This window comes from Drosophila mojavensis, unplaced genomic scaffold (genome assembly GCF_018153725.1).
Source record: "Drosophila mojavensis isolate 15081-1352.22 unplaced genomic scaffold, ASM1815372v1 contig_81, whole genome shotgun sequence".
NCBI lineage: Eukaryota > Metazoa > Arthropoda > Insecta > Diptera > Drosophilidae > Drosophila > Drosophila mojavensis.
In genome coordinates this window covers 5,682,653-5,698,221 of record NW_025318907.1, presented here as the reverse complement: position 1 = coordinate 5,698,221, position 15,569 = coordinate 5,682,653, and the positions used below count along the sequence as shown (strand labels likewise).

At 38.3% G+C, this 15,569-nt stretch overlaps 2 protein-coding genes across 2 annotated transcripts in view; one reads left to right on the top strand and one right to left on the bottom strand.

Moving 5' to 3' along the window:
- Positions 1–648: 648 nt before the first annotated feature.
- Positions 649–15,569, bottom strand: part of LOC6586781 (protein unzipped) — a 37,558-nt gene continuing 22,637 nt past the window's right edge. The window contains exons 3-5 of the mRNA XM_044011179.1: positions 3,544–4,332; positions 3,128–3,474; positions 649–3,072 (exon numbers count right to left, since the gene is read on the bottom strand). Coding sequence (XP_043867114.1) covers positions 2,668–3,072; positions 3,128–3,474; positions 3,544–4,291 — 1,500 coding nt within the window. The 5' untranslated portion in view covers positions 4,292–4,332 and the 3' untranslated portion in view covers positions 649–2,667. The remainder of the gene's footprint in view (positions 3,073–3,127; positions 3,475–3,543; positions 4,333–15,569) is intronic.
- LOC6580829 (stomatin-4) lies at positions 13,760–15,517 on the top strand. Its single transcript, XM_002006595.4, has 4 exons — positions 13,760–14,046; positions 14,115–14,637; positions 15,032–15,197; positions 15,269–15,517. Exons 1-4 carry the CDS (start codon positions 13,905–13,907, stop codon positions 15,365–15,367), a joined length of 930 nt encoding a protein of 309 aa, XP_002006631.2. The 5' UTR covers positions 13,760–13,904; the 3' UTR covers positions 15,368–15,517.

Here is a 15,569-nt window from a genome sequence, read left to right as displayed (position 1 = left end):
TAAAAAATAAAACCGCTTTTTCGGTAGACCTTTTGTTGTTAACCTGAACCTAACCGACACCTGAACAGATGTGTAATAAAAAATCGTGGTAATAGACACGATAAGTATAGGTGCACGCACACACGCAGACACACATATAGCAAGCGTATATATCATTATCGGAACGCGCTTTGCATTATAATCGAGAGACCCTAGCCAGACTGCATGGCAGTTCCATTCGCTAATTTGTTATTTAAATTCACAAAAGCAGCTAATTAGCGGCTCTTGAAAGCCGGTCCGCAATATCTTTTGAGGCCCGAGCCCCGAACTTGGCCAAGAAGCCGATGACTAATAGATGACATCTGGTTGTTTATCTACAGCATATCAACGTGCTTTATCCCATTGTTATGTTGTCTAACTGTCAAAGCGTTTGCTGTAATTGGCTAACAGAAGCTATAAACAATAGAAAAATAAGTGAACAAATGACATAAGGACGGGTCTAACCGAAAGGCGAATGCACTGCTTTCAGAATTTCAGAATTTCAGTTTCATCAAGTAATTAAAACCGACTGCAGTCTTATTTAGTTTTCTGAAATAGGTTGGCCAAAATAATAAATAAGAAGTATTTTAATGCTCATATCAAGTCTAATATAATAATGCAATATTGAACTACGCAAAGAATTTAAAATTATATTTGAAAGGTCATAAAGTCATTGGCTAGTACATTAAGATTTTTAGACAGAGATTTGGCATTGATCAACAAGAACTGTAATAAATTTGTTAGTATCGATATTGTTACAAATTAAATTACAAACTAAATATACCTTGTTCACTACATGAAGTGTATTGAAAAATAAATCTAGAATTGCAGGTGTTGTAATTGGGTAATAAATGTGTGCCTAATGACGCGCTGTGTCAAGCATATATCATAGCGATAATTAGAAACGATTTATATGGTGCCTAAAGAAACCATTTGAGGTGTATATTGAGGTCTCGTTAAAGGCCCGCCTCAAGAATGCCTAAGTTAAGACAATAAAATAACTAATTACAATTAAACAAGTTTACTGCCAACAGACACAGAGGGTATTCAAGTGCAGAGAAATATCTAAACGTAGTATTAATTGAATTTGATGATGATTTAAACCGACTTCCTTTCCCACAGTTTGATAGTTTATTAGAATTAGCCTTGGGCTAAGCATTTACTTCACATGTAGCCGACAGCCTCTATCGTGTTAGAGGCGACTTCCATAAGGAAAACAGAAAACAAAACCCATCCATCAGCTACATTTAACTAATGAATGTCAAGTTATGTAAACATTTTGAAGTACAAGGCAAGCAAATGTTTACACAGCACATGAACATATCGTATCAAATTATATCGCATCGACAGCAATTTGATCAGCTGACTTGAAATAAACTTGTTTATAGAATATTTTAAAATTAATTTCAATTCAGACAAGATTGAGAACAAGTCAAATAAATATTGGGTATAGGCAAAGTGAGTGCTGGGGCTTAAACTCAGGTTGAAAGTGTAGAATTTAAATGCCTAAGAGACGCAACTCGGGTTTGAAAAAATATTCAAATTTAAATAGACAATATATACACAAAATTGTAATTTAACTTATAGTAAACGCAAGTGTTTCCATAAATTAATTAATAACTGCCAATCGGTAAAAGTATATTAATCGACACAGGTTTTCAAATAATTTTAATTTACAAGCTTTATTTGTTTTTATTTTGTTTTTGTTTACTTTAAAAAAAATTGTAAAATTATTTTGGGAGATTCTTTGCTTATTCGAAAACAAAATACAAGATACATGCGTATGTTAAACTAGGATAAAGAATTCGAGCAAAATAAAGCTGAAGAGTAGGGAGTATCAGGTTAGGGCAGACGCAGGACACAGACAAACAAAATAAAAGTAGTAATTAATTTACATATTTGGAGTGTTTTCACTTAAATGTATATATATATTATTATATATATATATTACTTATGTTTTACATAGATTTTACATTTTAGACATATACATATACATCATATCATAGAACGTACATATCTTTATAGCAATTCTATATTAGGCGCCCAATCAATTAATTCATTTACTTTTACTACAGCTTATTGTGAATGCTTTTGCGCTTAACAAACTAATATCTAAAAAAGCCAGAAAATTAGACAAAAAAAAAAAAAAAAAAAAGAACTATGCAAAGCAGCTTTAAAAATGTTAAATATGGTTTATCGGTATTCAAGATATATATACTATATATATAAATGTAAATTTACTTTTGATTCATTTCCTTTTGTGAGGGGCTAGTTTAGGAATGTTTTGTGTTTCTCTCTTAAAATTTGTTTTCGCTACGGTACATACATATATGTATATCCATATATATTAATATATATATAGAAGAAAAAGCAGGCATTGGGGGACAGTATAAAAATATCAACTTTTGTTCGCCTCTAATATCCACTGAACACCCACACAGAAAGCTAACCGGTTATCGTCTCGTTCTTTGTTCGTTTGTGGCGTCCTATATATCAATTATTAATTATGTCTGCCTATCTTTCCATTTTGGGGCCGGTGTCTTCTACATATGCTCACGAGACACGACACGCTCTCAAAGACGGGTACAACAGGTACAACAACAACAATTAAACGCTATGCTAATTGAGGGAGACCCTCCCAAAGCCCATCTACAGATTTAACAGCATTATCGAGACGACCGCCAGCACTGAATATCCTGTCGCCTGTATTGTAGCTATCGCGTTGTTGCTGCCACCCACTCCAAAGCCAGCGAGCGCTGCATCCTTGGAGGACATGTTCTCTGGCGCTTCATGTGAGTTGACCTCATTCGTTGAGGTTGAATCGTTCAAAGTTTTCTCCAGCGAATCGGGTCCGGAATGCTTATCGCCCACATGCTCGACGCGCACCATGGGCGGCTCATGTATGGGCGTGGGCTCGTTGGTGCTGGTTGTGGTCGCATGTGTCGTAGTCGATGTGGTTGACGTGGTGGTGGTCGTTGGCACCAGCGTGCCATTCTCGATCCAATAAACCGGACTAAATTCCATCTTCACATCCTTCAAATAGCTCTTGCGCACCTGCAAAGGAAGTACCAGATTAACGGAATTCGTAAAGGTATGCTGGCACACTCACCTCGGCGCTGATTTTGCGCGAAACGCTTTCGCTGTCGTAGTAGAAGGCGGACAGCTTTGCGGTGTAGGGCGCCTCCAGAGTCACATAGTTGCCGAGCAGCGTCACATTGATGGCCGTGCCTGGCCAGAGCTTGCTAAACACGGCCTTATTCTCGTGCCGCTTCTCACTACGTTTCAGAGCCCAATTGATTTCGGCGGGCGTGGCCACATTCTTCTCGTAGATCTTGGTGGGCAGGCCCTTGGCCACGCCCTCATGCGAGCCCCAGTACTGCAGATAGTCAAAGCTGTAGCTAATTATCTTCTCCATAGTGGCGTAAGTGTCGCCTCGGTTCTCCAGTACGCTGCTGGCTATAAAGAGGAATAGAATCCATTTTAGTTAGGTTATACTTTGGTCACTGTAAATCTCTCTCTACTCACCCAGCTCTGTCATATTCTCGCGCAGGCTGGTGCGCAGGCGGTCCAGCTTGATGTCTCGCAGCTCATAACTGAAGGGCTCCGTTTCCACAAGTACTTCGCCATCGTCATAGTACTTTTCCCGATCGTTCTCCGCCACCTTGATCTTGCCCAGACCTACGGGCTCCAGTCGTCCCAAATTGTAGTCCGCACCGCGATGCGATTCGCCGCCCTCAGCATTCGGCGGATGCACTGCACGATGGCGCGCTATGTAGGACTCATCGCCAATGAGAATGGCGCCGACCGGGATGCCCGCATTGAACTTCGTCCAATGTTTCCAAGCGATCTTGCCCAGGTGTCCACGATTCATCAGCACATCAAAGTTCTCATTGATGGCGTGCTTGAAGAGCGCTGCAACGCAGACGTGCCGCTGCTGCTTCTTCTCGGTGTGGCCAGAGGTGCGCACTCCATCGATGGTCACGCGGCACACATAGATGGGATAGTGCTCCTCATCCGAGATGTATTTGCCGCCCTCGACAGCCGACTGCATTTGCTTGGAGTCCTTCGGATCGTACGTCTCCCAGACCAGAGTGCTCGACGTGACCAGCTGGCCCAGCTGCGTCGAAGCATTCTTGTATGTGAGCACAGGATGTGTGTGTCCCTGGCCGGGTGTCACCAGCTGCAGCAGGGCCATCACACAGGCAATGCCTGTCAATGGACAATTGCTCCGACAGCTTCTGCTGCCCATGATTGTACTTCGTCGTCTGCTCATCTTTTGTTCTCTATATTGTGCCCAAAGTTTTGAGGAAAATTCTGAAAGAGAGAGAAAAACGTTGATGGAGATTAGAAAGTGTATTTATTACCGTTATTTTTTTTTTTTAATAATAGATAGACTGGTCTTTTGAACCAATTATTAAGCACTATCTATTTTCGATAGAATAGATTTCTTCTGAGAAAATAATCTTTGATATTTTAAGCACATCTGTGATTCCAAGTCAAGAAGTACACCATTCCCATTGTAAACCTTATTATAATGAAATTAGTATTGCTCAATAATTACGGAATAGTTCGTATGACCTGCATTAGGTTTTGAAGATAACTTTTGTTGAATCATTGAACTAAAGTTGTTTTCCTTAAATTGTCTTTTTCAATCGAGAAAATATTTGGAATTAGAAACGATTATTATAAAAAGTGTGCCAGAGATTTTTAAATTAGAAAAATACTGAATCAGATATTGGTCATTTAATTACAATTTTAGTAAATTAAATTTAATAAAAGAAAAATTCTAAGCCACTTTAGTTTGTTCATAACTATTATAAAATATATACGAATTTTATTTCATGACAAATATCTACCCATGACTTCTCATCAGTCTCCATTTGAAACAATATGTTTCGTTAGGTGAGGACACGTGTGCGAGAACTTCTCGCAGCCACTACGCCTCATGTGCACATGTGAAAACTTTGCCCTTCAACTTACAGCCGAAGTTTTGTGGCACAAAGTTTCATTTTATCAGCTGCCGAACGCCATCAAAACAAATACTATTGAACTCGTCTGCGAAACGAAAATATCTTAACTAAGCATCCTTAATAGACAGCGCTGTTGCTGACAGTGCGTTTAGTAAACTTGGTTTGGTTAAATGCCTCTGGCAACGAGCGGCACATAGTCCATGAGTAATGTACGCCCCCCTTTGAAGACCAACAGACTGCGGCTCCGACGGAAGTTCGCTTGGTCGGCTCCTGTTCCATTTGCCAACAGTTGGTGTGGTGGTTGCCATTAAAAGCTTAAATGGTATAAACAAAGCCTGGCCGAAAGATGTAAAGACACCGCATCGAATAACCCCCAAAAACAATTCATTTGTCCGCTTTGTGGGCTTTATGGCAGGGGGCGTGACAGCTGACGACGAGGCTGATCATTAGACGCGTCAATGTCAGCACCGCAGACACAGACCGGCAGACAGAGAGACAGACCCGCCGCTGTCCACTTCAGACTGGGGAATACATGAAAAGTGGAGTCGAAACATTGTACGCGCCATGCGCCATGGGACACTCGATGTGGTTGTCCCAATAAATTTGTTGCTTGTTTGCGCAAAACTTCATCGCAGCCAAAACACATGGCGTATACGTAGCTTGCAAGCGTAAAAAATAACAGATGAGAGCAAGAACATTTGCGCAATTCGAAGAGTCCATACTCTTAGTAATAAAACTCTATAGCTGATCAAATCGAATGATAAAGCAAATTTGATATGGAGAGGTTTTGTTGAAGTGTAGGCTTAAAAGATACTTTAAATAATTACTGTTAGATTATTTAATATTCAGCTGAATATTAAATAAAAGACAATAAATTAAATAAGTAAAGAAAGCAAATACAATTTTGTTAAATGTAATTAGACTCAGTTGTAAAACACTAAAATTAGATTTCACTTTCACGAATTGACAGAAACAAATACATAAAATTGAAATAGTTTATATATAAAATTGTAAGCGTTTTATTTTCGTATTCATGCATTTTACACATACATATATGTATGTTCTATAAGTCAACTAGATCTTTCTCTTTAACATATATTATTATTAAACATCATTTCAAAACTAAGCTGTATTTTTTATGATATAGGCAACTTAACCCTCACACAAGCACAAATTGAGAAATTACTCCACAATAATGCACAATGAACTTTCTATTTATGCGCATACTCCATCATAGCTCACTGAATTTGTTAGTAAATCCAACTACACTTTGACAAATAGAGTATATTAATCCAAAGCGGAAGTGTAGTCGACGCCATGTTTATTCATTAGCAGCCATTGTCGAGGCAGGCAGCTCCTTGTGTCGCCTGCATGTCCTGCAGCTGCTGCTTCTGGTGCTAGTGTCCACTAGAACAGCGTCTAAGGTCTGTCTTCGTCCGCTGTCCGTCCACTTGACACTCTGCATTGTGTCGTGGCTTTCTCTCTGCCAATGTGTCTAACCTTAGCGCTTGACCTTAGACAGCTTACACCACACACAGGCACACCGGCCGCTGTCTGCGGCGGATATGAGATGATAAGGTTACATGCAACATCATTTGTTTGCCTGACAAATGATGTGTTATTGTGATAGTGTTTCAAAAGCCAGCCCAGGCACCAGCAACGGGGCATGCAACTTTCTCGAGTGGGGAGTCGAGTTCAAGCAGACGTTGAGTCCAAATTTAAATATTGCAACACAATTGAGTGTGCAGTGTGTAGGTGTAGCCTTAGCTGTAGTGCGCTGTTGTAGTGTGTTCTCTACGAGCTGCCTGCAGCAAGTGATGGATGACAAAGCAGCCACTGAAGACTTTGAAAGGATTACGCCGATTAGATGATGGCTAAGGAGAGACGAGTGCTTGGCATAGTAAATGGTTTGAAGTCTACAAATAACGAGTTGCATATACATATATCTGTATGTGCATACAGCTATAACTCATAGGATAGTTGAAGTTTGAGTACATTGAATTATTTAGATTTAGAATACTGAATGAATATCTGTAGAATTTTATAAGTTTAACTGCACTGAAATTCAAAGTGAACGATTTTAATAAAATTCTTAACATATTTGTTATATTCAAAATTATATAAGCTATAAATATAAAGTATTCCCGACGATAGTGAAAATTCAATAGGCAGAAAAACAAATATTATTCTAGGGTATATCTAGCATGTAATTTTCACACTTTATTTATTTACTGCTGCTGTAGTAACATTTTTTTGTATTACTGGATTATTACTTTCGGAAGTATTAGATCTGTAAAGTTGCGTTTATCTTAAGAGACTCCTCTTAATAAAATATAATAAACAAGTAAGAAGGCTCCAGTCGAGACAGCTCGACTAGGAGATACCCTGAACCCTCCAAGCTGATATTCTAATCAGTCTGAACTTCTTTTATGCACACATACATACACATGCACAAATAAGCACGCGCTCTGCTAACTGCGCAGTTAGCAGCGACTGCGCTTGGGCTGCGCTGCAATGTGGGCAATATTATGAGAATTTATTTGTTGAATAATTTCTTTTGTAGACATACGATCTTAATGAAACTTTCAGAGCGTAATCATATGGTTAAAATATGTGTACATTCCAAAGCACAAGTCTCTAGTACTTGAAATGCGTTTTTTACAAATTGGGGGGAAAGGGGGCGTGGTATCCAAAATCTGTAAATTACAAAATCTTTGTATCCATTAATTTTATATACAACCCAAATTTGAAGTCTCTTGGTCTAAAAGTGTTCAAACTAGGCTGAAAAAACCAAGTCGATTTTTCGATTATTCTCGATAAAAAAGTTATCGGACGAGTTATCGAAAAAATAAAGCAAACTTGTACTGCCTATGGTATACACGAGTATGCATGCCAAATTTCAGCTCTCTAGCTCTTATATCTTCTGAGATTCTTTTGCTCATACGGACGGACGGACGGACGGACGGACGGACGGACGGACAGACGGACAGGGCTATATCGACTCAGCTCGTCGTCCTGATCAAGAATATATATACTTTATGGGGTCTGCGATGATTCCTTCTGCCTGTTACATACTTTTCACAAAACCATTATACCCTGATTTCCCATTTTCAATGGGTTCAGGGTATAAAAAGAGACAATTTCCATAAAACTCGCCAACAGTTGTTAGTTAGATGTCACGTACTTTTCACTTTATGACCGAAAGTATAACCCGAATTTAAGTAAATTATGTGATGAGCGCAGCAAAATGTATGTTACTCATGCTCAGACGACCTCAGTCCACTCACTCCACTCACTTAAACAGCTCTTAAAACATTCAACTATGACGCATGGCAGAAAATGTGAGCCACTCGCTAGCAGAAGAATTACAGAATTCCAGAATTCAAGAACACTTAACTGCCGCCCCAGAGTCGTCGTCGTCGTCGTCGCCGGAAGTAACTCTCATAAAAAGTCGGCAGCAAGGGGGTAAAGGGCGGGGTTTAATATGCAAGGAAATAACAAGACATAAATTGACCTCTGGTAACCGCATAGTTGACCCCCTTTTTGTGCAGTGCAATAAATATGCTAAAAATAGCAAAGTAAAAGGGGCAAAGGGAGCAAGGGGCAAGGGGCAAGGGACGAGAAGCCAGCGACATAGGCTGGGGCTGAGCTGGGGCCAGGCGCTGCGCTAGTTTAATTGGATTTTATTGAACTTTGACTCTGACCCTCATAGCAGCTATTGCAACAAGTTGCAGTTGTTGATCGTAATGTAGATTGTTGCATATGCAACATAGACACACGCGCACACATGAGCACTCATGAGCACATGAGTTATGAATCCGGTACTTCATGAGGGCGGGTGCGCACTGCGCACCGCGCTTCAATTCAACTCAATTTGGCATTGACACCACGATAATAGGTCGCTCGTTCTATCACGTTCCCCATTTGATTTCTCACTTGGTCAGTTGAGAATAACACGAAGCGCTGACAGAGTTCACTGCACTTGCTGGGCAGTAAAATGGACCTAAGCAATGTGGAGAAGGGCTGTAAAACGAATTCAAAATACCCTTTAAAAAACACGTTAGCTAAACTGAAAATGATATTATATATACCAAATCTCATAAGTTTGATTTATTGTCAAATATAAAATAATGATCAATAGAAAGCAATAAAATATATACGAGCATGACTTTTCTATTGATATTTCCCATAGACATCATCTTTAGTTTGTTACATAAATTTACAGATAACTTTGTTACCCTTCTCCACTTCAGTGACTATAGAGTATAGAAATTAATTAGAAACTCATTAAGAGTTATTTAACTGGCACTACGTGCTGCCCAACTGTGATTGGGCGTGGGAATGTAGCAAAAATCAGTCGGAAACACACAGCAGTGATGGAGCTGGCGATGGCGACGGCGACGGAGTTGGGGAGCGAGACAAAAGACAAAATGTTCCTAACTCATTTACTGCTTTACGGCACTACGCTCCATGCCAGATAATTGATGTGAAGTGAAAAGTGTTTCGAGTGCTCGAAAACTTTAGTGAGAAAATTCAATTACTGCTGAGTATCGAGTGTTTTCCAGTGAAAAGCTGGTGAGGGCAAGGGTTAAGCTCTTCTTTGATTATGCAATAAATCAGAGCTCTCAATGGACCACAGAATTAGTTTGGGGTAAACTATTGTTGACTGCGACGAATTCAATGAAAAACTCAAATGAAATTGAATTTCCCTGCTTGAATAATAAATTGCATTTGGGTGCAGATTTTCGAGAGTTGTCCACGAAACAAAAACGAAATAGAAATATGCAAATCCAGTTGAAGTTTAATTAAAATAGAAGAAATAAAAAATGGCATTGCAAAAATGTGTAAAGTCAGACCACGGTGCATGACTATCAGTTATCCTGACTATCCAAGCGGTGTTTTCTATTTGCAAATAATATAATTTTATATATATTTGTCGACATAAGTTAGAGATATTTGTCGCAATATATTTAAAACAGCATATATATAATAAATACAGTATAATATACACATATCTTTTTATTAAATTCTAATTCCTTCAACTCTTAGATTCTTATTCAAAGGCTTCGATCTCAATATAATTCAAAGTTATTCCACTAGTTAAAAAAAAACTTGTCGGTACAATTAATACGATTCGAAAAGACTGTGGAAACACGAATAACACGAATAGTCTGAATAATCTGAATGATTATACAACTATCGACTAAAAAAACGATTGAGCAATCGTGTTCCACTTGGAAAACTAGGTATATAATCTCAATGATTGCGTTCAATAAAGCTCCATAATTATTGGGAAATGTGTATCCGCAGTCTTTGCTGGCTATTGATAAATGTTTTCGATTTGCCACTTAATTGATAGAGCAGAGCACAAACATTTTTGCAGCTGCTTTTCGCGTTTCCTCAATTATACAGTGGGAAAAGTCGTGTGTGATAATTAACTTGAATGGAAATTGAGTTGTTTTTCTTTCTAACAATTTCAGCTTTGCTTTCTGTTTTACATCGCTGTAGCAAGCTGATCTCAAAATGTGGGTGGTTTCAAGTTTAGACTGAGTGCAGCTTTAACTATTGACTGTAAGTGCAATGCCACGCCTTCTCTGGCAGCCCCCTTAGGGCACACAAACCTGTTTGGCGTGAGACAAGTTTCGTAATTGCCTGTTGGATTTAGCTTTACTTGACAACAGGTGTCGATGCCGTCAACCCCCAGCCCACGTACTGCACCTCTTGCCCCTGGCACCCACGCTAATTGCCCCATCTCAAAATCGATTCTGTATGCAAGCAGTTGCCAAGTCCCGTCCTCCTCTTTCGCTTACTCCCCCTCCTAATCAAAGCCGCACAGCGGTAACTTTTTGTCTGATGTTTTTCAGCGGCAGCAAAATCAAAGAAAATAGGAAAGCAACAAAAAAATCGTTGCTTTTGGCTGTTGCTCTTTTGGCCGAGACAGTTGTTAACTTAATTAAAGTGCATGGCGCAAAAGTAACAAGAGTAGAGCAGCGCAGCGCAGAACGTGAGTTGCGCTGGGTTAGCGCTACAGATGCCCTGCACGATTACTCTATAAAATAGCTTCAAAAAATACTGTTTTTTTCCTACGTATGTTATTTATTACTTACTTTATTGCTATAATTGTTAAAAAAGGCCGACGTATAAATCTGTCTGGCGTTAATATATCTCAAACTGGGCTATTTATTCACCGCTTAATTTATCATTTATCTTTCCATTCGTCTGTCTAGAAATCGGTTTATAAATCTGAGCTAATGAAACTATCTCTATCTACATCTCTGCTTAAGTGACTATAAATTTATATTGCTATGTCTAACAATGGACATATTGACATATACATTAACGAGCGATTAAAAATCAATCTATTTATAGACATATCTTACTATATTCGTATGGATTCATCCTCCTAAGTAATTATCCAGCTCTATTTACATATATAAATCATAATTTCTTTTACAATTCCAACTGCTGCTTAAAGCATGTTGAAGTCTAAGTAATATCTTTTTCATAGTATCTTTTTTTAAGAGATGATATAATAGCTTCGTATGCCCAATTTGTCATCATTAACAATTATAGCTCTTGCCACATGAGGTCTCTGCATAATACTTTAATCAAACATTTTATTTTTTCTTGCATCAAGTCTTTAGTATTTTTTTTTTTTTTTTTTGCTTTCTACGCATTTTAAGTCAGCTTGGTACTTCAAAATATTTTTGTGCATATGTCACGACTTTTTTCTTTTTTTGGCTTCGCTTTTAAATTTTAAATGTTTCTCAACTCTTTCTTGTTGACTTTCAATGTGTGATTTATTGCAGAGCATCGCATCTGTTTGGACAGCTGAGACAGGCCGTGGCGTATGCTAACCAGCAATTGACACCCCCATCGAAAGCCCCTTCCCCAGATGCCCCATTTGCATGTGCATCTATTAGAGCTGCATCAATTAAGGCGTCTAGAGGACCCAACACACAATACACACATACACACATACACACACACGCACACTCACACACACACAATACACACACTCGTTAGCGCCAGACTCCAACCGATTCGGACCAGCTGCTGGACAGCCCATTAAATAGAAATGCACGTGATGCACGTGACAATGGGCAAGGTGTAAAGGTGTGTGTCCTCTGTCTCCCCAGCCACCCCGCCGTTCCTGTCTTTATTGTCTGGCCTGTTAGCGAAACATTTTCCGTACACTCAATTAATTTAATGGATCAATCGATCGTTTTGTTTGATGCTAGTCATTAAATTAACGCATTGACTGTGCAAATTGTAAGCCGTTATTTATCATTTTCCATTAATTGAAAGCTTTTATTGGCAATCAGCAGAATGCTAAGCAAAAAAAGCAATATTATCTAGGTAAGTAATTGATTAAGCAAGATACAACATTTTAATGTTCCAAGAACTTTACTCATGTATATAAAGAATTAAATCTGTATTTTAATTTATTAAATTTCCTAAGCTTTGTTTTATTCTTATGTATTTTTTACAACAATTTTTTGATACAATAAAAATCAATAGGAAAGTTTTTATTTTTTTTTTTTTTTTATCAAATCCACATCAAGACAGGAAATATACGACACAACCCAAAAAAATTGTCTCAAATTGAAAGCTCGTGCCGCGAAATCGAGTTACAGCTCCAACTAGCTAAATGAATATTGAAATTTAATTTCTAGTTTATATGCAAATTGTAAACTCATAAATTGTAAGACCGGCTCGTTTCCCGCTTCAGTTTTGAAAAGATAATCAAAAATTATACAAAATACTCGCAGAGCTTGAAAAACTTGGCAAAGATTTATCTAAGAAGCTCATTGGGCAACATTTAATTAAAACGAAATTAGACAAACAAATGAGCGGCTAATTAATTAATTCGTAATGCCCAATAAATTTGTCATCAATTTCAATTCGGAGGCACCCCAAAAAATGAATGCATTTTCTATGCTGCTTTTAAGTAAATAATAAAAAAAACAGAAATAATAAAAAAACCAAACAAAAAACGATCCGCAGCTAATCGGTCTTGAGCCTCGAGGTTTCATAATTTATATTAATTTATTTGTAATTTAATTCTGTGCGCTTTATAAGAAGCATCTTCGATCCCTCACAACTGTGCGCAATTAAATATTTAAATTGTTTTCGGTATTTGTTTTGTATGTGAATTTTTATATTTTTTCGACGGCTGCTTTTTGATGCCTTTGCATGTTTTCAATTTGCCGCTTAACCGAATTCAGTTGAAGGTTAAAAAATGTTTCAATTAATAAAATTGACATGGAAAACATTTCAGCCGGATACGGCGTTTAAACATGTAAAGAAAAAACGAATGAAAAGAAGAAACAAAGAGACACTTGAAACTGAATTTATATTTAGAAATATTTTTTGTTTTTCTTCTATTCTAGTATTTCTTTACTTTCATTTGATTTCAATTATTTTGTTTTCATTCCTATTTTGCTACTACCTGTTATTGAATTGTGTGCAACGAAACAGTTTGCTGGGCACGTGCTTGAGTGGACTGTCAAATATTTAGTCAACAGGAAGATGAGATGATGATGAATGACAGTTCTATTAACTTTCCACTGTTGTGTGTTGTCGCAGCCAAAATAATGATAAAATATAAACTTTGCAAGCTGATGTATGATTGAATTTCTTAAATTTGTGAACGAAACGGAAATAAAAACTAGAAAGTTAAATGAATTGAATACTTAGATGTGAGGAAATAGCAGATCTATAAAATATAAATCTTTTGATTTGAAAAGAGTTTCGATTGTTTTCTCTCAACAGACCTTTCCCTTCATAGTCAATATTGAATTGTTTTAATATATGTTGTGATTCTACAAATTTGAGTTATATATTTACATAGTTTCTGAGATATTTCTTTGTATATTATTTGCTTAAATTTGCATCAAGTGAAAATTATTGGAAATGCAGAATGAAAAGAAAACAGAATTCAGCCATGATATCAATATGTATGAAGACGGCAAAGAAAACAAAGAAAAACATGACTCGGATTCTTTGAGCTCCGATTCAGCGGAGGAGGTTAACAAGCACCGCAATGTTAAAACCAGTGAGTCAAATATAGTTTGAAAATGTTCAACATCCCATGCTAAAGATCTCTCAAACATCCACACATAGCTGAGGGTCAGCCCAGTAAACCCATCGAAGTAGCGTTTGTCGCATTATCGTTCATACTGATGTTCATCACGTTTCCCATCTCGATATTCATGTGCTTGATTATTCTGCAGGAGTATCAGCGGGCCGTGATATTGCGGCTGGGTCGCTTGCGCCCGGGCGGTGCACGCGGCCCTGGCATGGTGTTTGTGCTGCCCTGCGTTGATCGATATCGCAAGATCGATCTGCGCACCACATCTCTGGATGTGGCCCCACAGGACATACTCACCAAGGACTCGGTGACCATCAGCGTGGATGCTGTCCTCTATTACCGTATCAGGAATCCACTTGACGTCGTCCTGCAAGTAATGGACCCCGAAAGCTGCTGTGAGCTGTTGGCCATGACAACTCTCAGGAATATCACTGGCGGCTACATGCTCATCGAGCTGGTCAGCTCCAAAAAGGCCCTGTCCAGGGAAATTAAGGCCGCACTCGATTCCACGGGCGCCACGGAAGCATGGGGCATTCGCATTGAACGTGTCGAAATGTGAGTAGAAGAAGTTAGAACAAATGCTATCGAATACAATTGGCCATCAGACATAAAATAAGATCGAGTTAGTCTATAAATAATCTCATAATATTCTATTCAATAATATTAACAATGCGACCTTTCACAAGCTATAAAAAAGAAGATATATTTTCTATTTAGTTCTGGATTATATTAAGAAGTCAGAAATTATTAGCTGACTGGTTTATTTCATTATCTTGCTGCCTTTTGTTGGGATTCGCTCATGAGATCTTTAAATTATTCATACAACGAATCGAATTTATGAGTTCTCAAAACGAGCCACAAACCCATTTTATACTCTTCGCAATGAAGTAGCAATCTAATTTTGAGTACGTTCGAGTCTTAATAGCTCTTTTCTTTCATTCCCATAAAGCACCGATATTTATATGCCGGAGTCGTTGCAACGTGCCATGGCCGTGGAGCAGGAGGCGCGCCGGGAGGCAATGGCCAAGGTAGCTGCTGCAAATGGAGAACGTGATGCCGTCAAGGCACTGAAGGAGGCCGCCGACATCATGGAATCGAATCCCATAGCTCTGCAGGTGGGGATTCATCTTTCGCTTTCTCATAAATGACTTTTGAGCTATAATTATGAGTCGATATAAATTTCCAGCTGCGCTATCTGCAAACACTCAATACGATTGCCAACGAGGATACGCAGTCCATTGTCTTTCCCTTCCCCATCGACATCATGCAGAAGCTAATAAAGTGAGCCGATCTTGAGCTGCTCAAATTAACTTGAATTTAGACTTTTTAAAGCATGAATCAAATCGTCAAATTTAAAGCTAAGTTAAGGGTAAATTATGTACATTTCACGTTTTTGTATATATTAAATGAAAGAAATACATGAGCAAAAAATATATTTTTGAATGGTTCCTCTAACATTTTATATCAACATCAGCGCTTGTGTATAA

What these genes read in the sequence shown, in the direction of transcription:
- LOC6580829 (XM_002006595.4), top strand. Translation starts at nt 13,905, where the DNA reads ATGCAGAATGAAAAGAAAACAGAATTCAGCCATGATATCAATATGTAT. An exon ending in CGCATTGAACGTGTCGAAAT is followed by an intron (nt 14,638 to 15,031) that starts GTGAGTAGAAGA and finishes ATTCCCATAAAG; the next exon opens with CACCGATATTTATATGCCGG. An exon ending in CGAATCCCATAGCTCTGCAG is followed by an intron (nt 15,198 to 15,268) that starts GTGGGGATTCAT and finishes ATAAATTTCCAG; the next exon opens with CTGCGCTATCTGCAAACACT.